Below are 11,277 nucleotides of genomic sequence, written 5' to 3' on the forward strand. Positions count from 1 at the left end.
TGATGCCTTGGTTCATTTCACATAATGAGAGTACCAATCCACAGTTCATATTGATGCGTTGGTTCATTTCTCACAATGAGAGTACCTATCCACAATTGACATTGGTACCTTGGTTCATTTCTCACAATGAGAGTACCAATCCACAGTTCATATTGATGCCTTGGTTCATTTCACATAATGAGAGTACCTATCCACAATTGATATTGGTACCTTGGTTCATGTCACACAATGAGAGAACAAATCCACAGTTCATATTGATACATTGGTTTGATTTCACATAATGAGAGTACCTATCCACAGTTGAAATTGGTACTTTGGTTCATTTCACACAATGAGAGTACCAATCCACAGTTCATATTGATACCTTGGTTCATTTCACAAAATGAGAGTACCTATCCACAGTGGATTTTGGTATCTTGGTTCATTTCACACAATGAGAGTACCAATCCACAGTGGATTTTGGTATCTTGGTTCATTTCACACAATGAGAGTACCAATCCACAGTTGATTTTGATATCTTGGTTCATTTCACACAATGAGAGTACCAATCCACAGTGGATTTTGGTATCTTGGTTCATTTCACACAATGAGAGTACCAATCCACAGTTGATTTTGGTATCTTGGTTCATTTCACACAATGAGAGTACCAATCCACAGTTGATTTTGGTATCTTGGTTCATTTCACACAATGAGAGTACCAATCCACAGTTGATTTTGGTATCTTGGTTCATTTCACAAAATGAGAGTACCTATCCACAGTTGATTTTGATATCTTGGTTCATTTCACACAATGAGAGTACCTATCCACAGTTGATTTTGATATCTTGGTTCATTTCACATAATGAGAGTACCAATCCACAGTTCATATTGATTCCTTGGTTCATTTCACACAATGAGAGTACCAATCCACAGTTCATATTGATACCTTGGTTCATTTCACAAAATGAGAGTACCTATCCACAGTTGATTTTGATATCTTGGTTCATTTCACACAATGAGAGTACCAATCCACAGTGGATTTTGGTATCTTGGTTCATTTCACACAATGAGAGTACCAATCCACAGTTGATTTTGGTATCTTGGTTCATTTCACAAAATGAGAGTACCTATCCACAGTTGATTTTGATATCTTGGTTCATTTCACACAATGAGAGTACCTATCCACAATTGATTTTGATATCTTGGTTCATTTCACATAATGAGAGTACCAATCCACAGTTCATATTGATTCCTTGGTTCATTTCACACAATGAGAGTCCCTATCCACAGTTGATTTTGGTATCTTGGTTCATTTCATACAATGAGAGTACCTATCCACAGTTGGTATAGGTACCTTGGTTCATGTCACACAATGAGAGTACCAATCCACAGTTCATATTGATGCCTTGGTTCATTTCACATAATGAGAGTACCAATCCACAGTTCATATTGATGCGTTGGTTCATTTCACATAATGAGAGTACCTATCCACAATTGATATTGGTACCTTGGTTCATTTCTCACAATGAGAGTACCAATCCACAGTTCATATTGATGCCTTGGTTCATTTCACATAATGAGAGTACCAATCCACAGTTCATATTGATGCGTTGGTTCATTTCTCACAATGAGAGTACCTATCCACAATTGATATTGGTACCTTGGTTCATTTCTCACAATGAGAGTACCTATCCACAATTGATATTGGTACCTTGGTTCATTTCTCACAATGAGAGTACCAATCCACAGTTCATATTGATGCCTTGGTTCATTTCACATAATGAGAGTACCAATCCACAGCTCATATTGATGCGTTGGTTCATTTCTCACAATGAGAGTACCTATCCACAATTGATATTGGTACCTTGGTTCATTTCTCACAATGAGAGTACCAATCCACAGTTCATATTGATGCCTTGGTTCATTTCACATAATGAGAGTACCTATCCACAATTGATATTGGTACCTTGGTTCATTTCTCACAATGAGAGTACCAATCCACAGTTCATATTGATGCCTTGGTTCATTTCTCACAATGAGAGTACCAATCCACAGTTCATATTGATACCTTGGTTCATTTCATACAATGAGAGTACCTATCTACAGTTCATATTGATACCTTGGTTCATTTCATACAATGACAGTACCTATCCACAGTTCATATTGATACCTTGGTTCATTTCACACAATGACAGTACGTATCCACAGTTGATATTGGTACATTGGTTCATTTCACACAATGAGAGTACCTATCCACAGTTCTTATTGATACCTTGGTTCGTTTCACACAATGAGAGTACCTATCCACAGTTGATATTTGTACCTTGTTTTATTTTACATTAAGAAAGGACTGAACTTAGATCAATTTGAATTCCAAAATTGCACTATCCAGCAAAGGGGGCACCCCCCCCTCCTCCCTCCAGTAAAAGATGACGGAGGTTTCTTTCACAATATTGCGAGATTCCCAGAATTATTCAGACAAAGACCCTTATAATGATGGGTTTTCTGTTGTGGTCCCTGATCAATTTTTAAAGATAAACTAGTTGGAAAGAGAAAGCTGCTTCCATCACTCCCCCGCCCAAAAAAATAACCCACGTTTGAAGCAAAAGCATGGTGTGTGTGTGTGTGTGTGTGTGTGTGTGTGTGTGTGTGTGTGTGTGTGTGTGTGTGTGTGTGTGTGTGTGTGTGTGTGTGTGTGTGTGTGTGTGTGTGTGTGTGTGTGTGTGTGTGTGTGTGTGTGTGTGTGTGTGTATATGTTGTCAGAGCCATGGGTACCGAGACACCAGCTTGTCATTCAAGGGGAATAATAAGAATAATAATAAGACAATAATAATTGTCCTCGGTAGAGCCAGACCTGGGGCCACTACTCACAATTAACATTATGGTACGGTGGGTTGTTTTAAAACCATGAACGCCACCCAGTCAACCACGAGTTCTGTCCACCGTCAATTTATTCCGTTTATCTGGAGGTCACGTGGTTACTTGAGCGGGGAGCACGCCCTCGGCAAAGCACCAATGTTATCTCGATTAGATTTTAATTCTGGCGGCCGAGCGTTTTAACCGCTGGTGCGTGCTGACGATTTTTGGTCAAATCTGTGGTAATTTCCTCCCAGTCTATCTCGGTTCGGACAATGCAAGACCAATGGTAGGAAAGGACAAACATGGACAGGTTGGAAATCGACAAATGATTTATTAATAATAAAATAACTAAATAAAAAGAACTTTATTTTCTGAGGAAAGTAAATGAATAAATTCCAAAGCAATCAAAATGAATAGTGAATCAGGAAAAATCAATCAAAAATGACAGGAAAGAGACAGAGAGCAGATGCTTATCTGGGCAGGACTTACTTACAACTAAACACAGCAGCAGATCATTCGGGGGGGGGGGGGGGGGGGATGGGGAAGAAGAGTCATCTCGCTCACCAGAGAGTAGTCGTCCGTGAAGTTAAAACATCCTGAAATGTGTACGTGCATGTTTTGTCCGTTGGCAGCACCTAGCCTTGCCGTGCACCCACTAGCGAACAGCCTTGGATGCCAGTCGACGTCTGGGGGGGGGGGCACCGAGATCATCTGTCATGGGTTTAGACCCTAGTGCTGCAACATGGGCAGCTCCTCACGCTTCACGAAACTGGTGATGTCCAGTGACCCACACGATCCGTCGGTAACTGACCCACGCCTCATTCATTGGTGACAGATCCGTGACTCACTCGTTGTCGGTGCTGCACACACACACACACACACACACACACACACCACATGCTCACTTGCTCACTTGCAGGCTCGCACGCTTCCTCGCTTACACGCTTCCTCGCTTACACGCTTCCTCTCTGGCTCGCTTCTTCTCTCGCGCGCTTCAACTCTCGCTTTATTTTTCTCTCTTGCGCACTTACACACTCACTTCTTCCCTCGCGCACTTACACCCACAGCATCTTGCTCACTTCTCGTGCGCTTCCTCTCTCACTTTCTTCTCTCTCCTCAGAACGGACCTCCAATTCTTTTTGTATGTGTGGCCCATCTCAGTGGGCGCAGAGTCCCCCCAAGCTCACCCCTCCCCACTTGCGCACCGTTACCATGACAACCCGTGCGCTCAATAAAAGGCGGGCGTCGGCGCTCGAGAAAGAAATGTTGTTGTGGTGCCAGGATTCGGTGGTGATGACGACCGCGAGACGGAGCAGTTGGGCCATCTCCCCTCCGAACACCCGGAATTGAAGGTCGTTACTACAGACAACTCCGAAGTCGACGGGTCACTTAATGGACCATGGACGCCAATATTTTGACCGCGCAGTTGGGGTCTTTTTGTCCGATTCCAATTTACCTACGTAGCCACGCGGTCTCGCAACCGGGGGAAACCACACCCTCGGCCAGCTTTGTCCGAACCGAGTCGCTGTTACCAACTCAGATCCGGCGTAACCGAGCGGAAATTACCAAAGTTGCGCCAGCCCACATGACAATTTATGGCACAATCGGCGTCCCTAATTATCAAGCCCGAACAATACTGGGTCAATGAAAGAAAACACAGACAATGAACTGGAACATTTAACAGTTATTTATTTGCAAAGTAATAGGGAGGGAAACACAGAGCAGACTTAACCACAAATGTAAATGCAGGTAAATGTACAATGGCAAACACCTAACCGATTTCTACTTATCAGACGAGCCACAGACAGACACACACACCCAAAAAGAAATGGACCTCGTGGGTCTTTATTCGGCCCTTCAGCTCGGGATGGAAGGCAAGCTGAGGGTCAGAGTCTGGCCGGATACCTGGCTGCCTCGTGCCGTTTTACCGACTCGCACTTGTGGAGCTCGGAGTCTGTGGACGGGAACGGGGATCCCCAGCTCGAGCGCTCCAACACAACCCACCACGGTGGGACTCGAACCCACGACCAAGAATCCAATGATCCCACGATCCTGGCTGCCACGAATGACGATCGATGACACGAGCACCACAAAACATCTCCGCCATGACCACCACCACCACGAGCACCAACACGACCACCGACCACCAAGGAACCCTGAAAAAGACCACTGCTGAGACAGCTCGCTACCCTTCTTATCCCTCCCCTGGGTGGGTGGACGGATCTCGGCTCCGGATTGGTCGGGGGGGGGGCATTGGGCGATCGGTGTCTTCCCCTCATTGGACGAGGCGAACATTTCATTTGGCTGGGGCAGGGTCGGCTCTGAGGTGATCTCACCCCCGATTGGACGAGGGGAACATTCCATCTGGCTGGGCAGGGTCGGCTCTGAGGTGATCTCACCCCCGATTGGACGAGGGGAACATTCCATCTGCCTGGGCGGGGTCGGCTCTGAGGTGATCTCACCCCCAATTGGACGAGGGGAACATTCCATCTGCCTGGGCGGGGTCGGCTCTGAGGTGATCTCACCCCCGATTGGACGAGGGGAACATTCCATCTGGCTGGGCAGGGTCGGCTCTGAGGTGATCTCACCCCCAATTGGACGAGGGGAACATTCCATCTGCCTGGGCGGGGTCGGCTCTGAGGTGATCTCACCCCCGATTGGACAAGGGGAACATTCCATCTGGCTGGGCGGGGTCGGCTCTGAGGTGATCTCACCCCCGCCTATGTCCATGACCTCAAACATATGTGTAATGGCGCTGAAGGAGTGGAGGGGGATTTAATGCAGAAGACGAACTAGAAAGAAACTTGCAGCGCACACATGAAATTCCCATCAGACATAGGGGAGGGATTCTAACTATCCACATATACTTAACGAAATAACTAAACTTTGGGTCAACTGCATGTGTGAATGCGAATGGTTTCCATATTCGTAACAATATGTACATAAACGTTGCTGAGGAATATATATGTATATATATATATATATGTATATATATATATATATATATATATATATATATATATATATATATATATATATATATATATTATGGTGGTCCACAAATATTTTTTCCGAATTTCCCATGTCCACAAGGCTTGATTTTGTCCACTACCACTATAGATTTATTCTACAAAATTTCATGGCGATTAGTGTCTAACTAGGGTTCGCTCAGAAAGTCAACTTTTGACCAAAACATTAAAAAAAATTCGAAAATGTTGGATTCTTTGTTTCAAACACTTTATTATTCCACAAGTTACATAAAAAGATGCAGCACACTGCACTCTGCACTACAACACTGTCATAACACATGTCAGATTTCTCTGTCCGTTATCCTGTCCTCGGCCTAGTTCATCAAAAGGGCCTTTGATGGCTCAGGAAGGGCCTTGCGATGGTTCGAAACAAGTCTGAGTAGGTATTGTTTCTGTTCCTCGTCTTTCTGGGTGTCTCGTTGTACTGCTGGACGAGTCGGATACCGCGTTCGGCAGTGTCGTTTATGACTTTCAGCCTCCTACATGCCTGCTGGAGCTCTGTGTAGCAGGGATGGCTCTCCCACTCGTTCGGCGCTACCTTCAGGAATTCGGAGGCCTTTTCGCGGCTTTTTTCACCCAGCAGGGAGAAGAAGGTCATCGTTCGTTCTGTAACCAATCCTGGGATTTGTTCAGGCCCCGCAATCATGTCTGATGGAGGAATTGGTCGATGGTACTCGACAGCTTTTGGTCTGGACAAATTGGTGACCATCTTCGACTTCGTCTCCTCGGTCACGCGATCGTCGAAGAAGGCAAACCCCACCAAGTGTTCCGACAGGTACCACAGGTGGTTCGAGAATGCTTTAACTGTCTTGTCCGATAATTTCCGATCCGGGTAACATTTGAGCACATTCATGAACTGGATGTCGTTATAAGGAGCCCGGCCCCCAATGGGTGCCTCGTTCCAATATTTTACGTACGCCAGGCTCGCAAACAAGGGAAAGTCCAGAATATTCTTGCTTTCCGTTTTTGTCAGTTTGAATTGATGGCGGAACAAGTAAATTTTTATAGCGTATATTCCTTTAGCCATCCATCGAGCGTGATGCATCGCTCCTGGAGCCCGGAATCTGAAGGATCCAGCATCCGCATCGCCACCGAGGAATAGGAGAGATATCTTCAGCAATTCCAGCTAATCGTCCCTCTGTTGTTGTTGGGTGATTGCTATCGGTAAATAATCCAACATCTCCACTCGCAGCTCAGCGAGTACTGGATTATCAAAAACCGTACACACGTCGTACTGATTATGATCCAAGTCTGCCCATTTCTTCTGGAAGCGTTTGGACAGAAGATCGTCGGGGCCAGACGTTCTATCGAATGTGCAGGCATAGGCGTGCGACAGAACTATTTCATGCATGTGGTGTCTACATGCAACTCACACGATTTCTCTCTCCATGTAGTTCTCTAGTCTGATGCAAGCGCCTCAATGTAGGCTGGTATTGCTGCTCGTAGTATCAAAGACAATGCCATAAACCTGATCTTTGACTCCCCATTTTTCAATGCAGTCAATGCAAGCAGTTGCTTGCTGTTCGCCTGTTCCACTGGTTGCTTTTGGGACACCCAATAACTTCTCTTCTCCGTTACCAGTAACCAGCACCGTGACACGGTCGACATTTTTCTTTGAGCCATCAATATCTGGTAAGAGTTTACCATCCCAGTGGAGAAGAAGAGGTCCTTTCAGGGAGAAGTCGTCTTTCTTGGCGGCAGCTGCTTCTCTACGGTCCTCTATAAGAGAACGTCGTACAGAGCTCCGTGATAGGGTGATGTCGCCGATATCATGACCGAGGGCCTTGGCGACAGCTCCGGCCACGAATAGAACACAGCCCCGCGTTCTGGCAAGTTCACGCGATCCAGCGCTGCTACAACATCCGGAGATCGGAAAATGTTCTTTGGTTTGGGATTGAATGAAGTAGCCAAATGAGCTTCTGTTCTACTGCAGCCAGGGGTCTCTGATGATGTTGAGGGAGCTATATATTCATCCTCCGGACTTTCAGATACAGATTCACCTGACGTAGACGATAGCGGTTCGCTTTCAGTTACCTTCAGCTTGCGGTTTTCCCTTTCAGCGTAACGTTGCCGAGCTAAGTCTTCATTTTCGTCTCTTTTTCGTTTATTTTCCTCTCTAGAGTGGGTGACTAAATCAGCTCCAGCCATGCTACTAGAGAACACACTCTCTCGCTGATGCTCCAGGAAGTCACGGTCGGCACTGATCACTATTTCCGACAATGCATTGGCTGTCGCTACGTCAAATAACTCCTCCAGGTCTGAGAGAAATAGATCATTGTTCATTCCATCAGTGTCGTTGTCCTTTTTGCGATTTTTCTTTAGTTTTAGATATCTCTCGTGGAGCTTTTTCAGCTTACGTACGCATGCATCCGGACGTTGTGTGGGCAATCTCGCTCTACTCCACACCTCAATCACTTCACAACATGTGATTCTATAGCTCTCAGCAAGAGTATTTTTATCGGTAACATGGTGGAATTGTAAGAGGCGTAGAACATCCAGTCCACGTGGCAATCTTCCGGCAGAAAGCTGTGATATCGATGCTCCCAGTAGCCAGCTTTCGGAAGAAGAACGGAGTCCTGGCTTCAACGCCATCACTCAACCTAAGCCAGAGAAATTGAAAGAAATGATGGACCAAAAATATCACATGATCAGCACAATATATTATTGAAGAGTGCGGCTGCTCTGGACACGAGAGTCTAAAACCAACCGCCCTCACCGTTCCTGCTCGTGCTGCCACCCCCTTCCATCGCTGTAATGAAAGCACCACCACGCCGCTGGTTTGGCAGGGGGGGGGGGGCAAGCAGGTGTACTCAAATCCATCTCAAAATGATGCAAATTTCACTCATCAGCCAAAAATCCTCATCTTTGAGCGACCACTAAACATTATCGTAGGACCACAACAATTCACAGACAAATAAGTATATCACAGTGAACAAAAACAAGCCATGTGGAGGGAACATTCAGACAACTTTATATTTTTCATATTGATCATGGACCACCCTAATATATATATATATATATATATATATATATATATATATATATATATATATATATATATATATATATATATATATATATATATATATATATATACACACATCAGGAATATATAGCTCGGATAGATTCCAATTGAACTTACCAGAGACCTGAAGCATGTGGCCTATACCTTTACTCCTCCTATACCTTTACTCCTACGCCATATGGCCTAGAACTTTAATCCTATACCTTTACTCCTACACCATGTGTCCTATAACTTTACTCCTATACCTTTACTCCTATACCATGTGGCCTATACCTTTACTCCTATACCTTGACTCCTGATGGGCTCCAAACTTTTGATATCGCATCGATGGCAAGTGACCCGCATTTCACATGTTTGACCCATTTTGTTTCTGGAAACCTGCAGACCAGTTTTTAGTATCGTCAAAACCCGTATTGGAGGGAACGAACAATCAATTTCAAAAAACGCAAAGTTTAGCTTCCATTCCACTCGCAAGGATTGATACACAGGCTGTCAGACCTGGAGCCAATATGCAAGGTATCACTCCAGTCAATTGGCTGCCTGACATCATGAGCTTCCCTCACTGAAGGCCACGTCACCACCCGCCAGAATTCGTGCGCAGTATCACCTCACCATTCAATCATGTCTAATTAATAAAAAATTAAAAAAAGAACCCTGTTTTTCATCATCTACAACTTGTCACGTATGTTAATGGATAATACTTTTAACAATCCCCTTGGTCGTTTTTCACTGAAAGGAAAACTTACAGGGACGGCATGGCAATTGTGACTATGACTGGTCTGAATAAGTCTTTGGCTTTGCATAAGACCAACATGGCAGCCGAATGATGCCTTTAATTGCTAATGGATGGAAGGAATGTTACACAAAAAAGATGTACAAACCAGTATATTATTATCTAGACAATTGTACGGAGATAATTTTACAGGAAAAAAAAATGGGAGCGATCGAGGCAGCGGTCCCACTTATACGTACACTACCCAGGTTAATTTTTTTTGTTCATTTGAAAAAATTATGAATTCTGGTCCGTTTGGATTCATTTGAAGAAACTTATACTTAATAAGTTTTCCTCTCCAAGGAGCGTTTACGTGTGTTTCAGGGTGGGACAGACAGACAGACAGACAGTCGGCATTAACCTAATGTAAAATATATATATATATATATATATATATATATATATATATATATATATATATATATATATATATAAATATACATGTATATGTAATTGTTAAAATGCACAGCCAACCAAAATGAGAAAACTCAACCAAACTCGTACCAATTTTAATGCAAACGACCGTGAGCCCTTCAAGTCTCAAGGCGATGCTTCGTTCATGACACACAAACTTCTTCATAACCCAGTGAACAATCAAGTGCGTGACCTACTATATTCTGCCTTGTGTCAATCTTCTTCTGGTCCAACGCACTGATGTTCGAAGTGGAAAACAAAATAATGACTTTTCTCCCTGTTGTTAACGCTAATTGTCCTTGATCGATTGTCTGCTCCTTCTGCATCTGTTTCCTCCTTCTCCATCTGTGATCTGGTAAAATAAGTATGTACATTAAAACTTGGCAAGCTATGGGGCATGCATTGTACATCCGGGTTAGTCCTCCTTGGTGATGTGATGCGGTCACGTGGTCCTGTTGTAGGTGGGGTTGGAATGTGGGTGGAGTGAGTCTGCCTCGGTGAAGATTGTGTGATGGGGCGTATCTGTGGTGGAGTGTTTGGTGTGTCCTCTGGGCTCGATGTTCGAGGCATGTTGTGGGTTATTTGTGATCCACACTGTCCTCATTTTTTGGAGTTTGCACCAACCACTTTCTGCTTTCTGGATCAAGTGGTAGTACTGAGCGGGAAGTTTTCATGTTTCTTCTGTTAATCAGTCATCCTGTGCTTCAGCATGCTAAGATTCCAAAATTCGTCGGTGGTGATTGTTTGGCGTGACAACCAGAATCTGTGTGTTGCTTCCATCATAACTGTGACCAAATCCTTTGCAATAACGTGTTATGGCTGATTGTGAGGCCTTTCCCAGCCTCACAGCTCTGCTATGTTCATTTATCCTCAGTTTTTTTTATTTCTTCCCGTTCCCCTGACATAAGCCGTGCCACACTCGCGATATACCACATCTGATCTATCCCCAAATGGTATTTCATCTTTCAATTTAATGATGGCATGACGAATGGTGCCGAGGGTTTGTATGCTACCCAGATTTGTGCACTGTGTATGATTTTGCCAATCTTCTCTGACAAAATCGGGTAATATGGTAAGATGTGCAGAAACAACATCTGCCATCTTTTTCTTCCTCCTCCTCTCTTTGGTCTATCCTGGTTGGTTCATAAAGTCCGGGTAGCATTCTTTTGTCATATCTATTTAGTGTTAGATTGTCTCTT

The 11,277-nt window shown here is 44.1% G+C and overlaps 1 protein-coding gene and 1 long non-coding RNA gene across 2 annotated transcripts in view; both read right to left on the bottom strand.

The window, feature by feature from the left end:
• The window catches only part of LOC147024199 (uncharacterized), a 147,166-nt gene extending 143,480 nt beyond the window's left edge, over positions 1–3,686 (bottom strand). The window contains exon 1 of the mRNA XM_085883671.1: positions 3,403–3,686. Coding sequence (XP_085739797.1) covers positions 3,403–3,549 — 147 coding nt within the window. The 5' untranslated portion in view covers positions 3,550–3,686. The remainder of the gene's footprint in view (positions 1–3,402) is intronic.
• A 4,137-nt stretch (positions 3,687–7,823) lies between these two features.
• LOC147024200 (uncharacterized) lies at positions 7,824–8,841 on the bottom strand. The gene is made up of 2 exons (XR_015058812.1): positions 8,584–8,841; positions 7,824–8,467 (listed from the first exon to the last, which is right to left on the bottom strand). It is a non-coding gene; the product is annotated as an uncharacterized LOC147024200 (long non-coding RNA).
• Positions 8,842–11,277: the final 2,436 nt, after the last annotated feature.

The sequence above is a fragment of the Eptatretus burgeri genome, chromosome 6 (assembly GCF_056783735.1).
Source record: "Eptatretus burgeri isolate ZD-2024b chromosome 6, Ebu_testis_v1, whole genome shotgun sequence".
Lineage (NCBI taxonomy): Eukaryota > Metazoa > Chordata > Myxini > Myxiniformes > Myxinidae > Eptatretus > Eptatretus burgeri.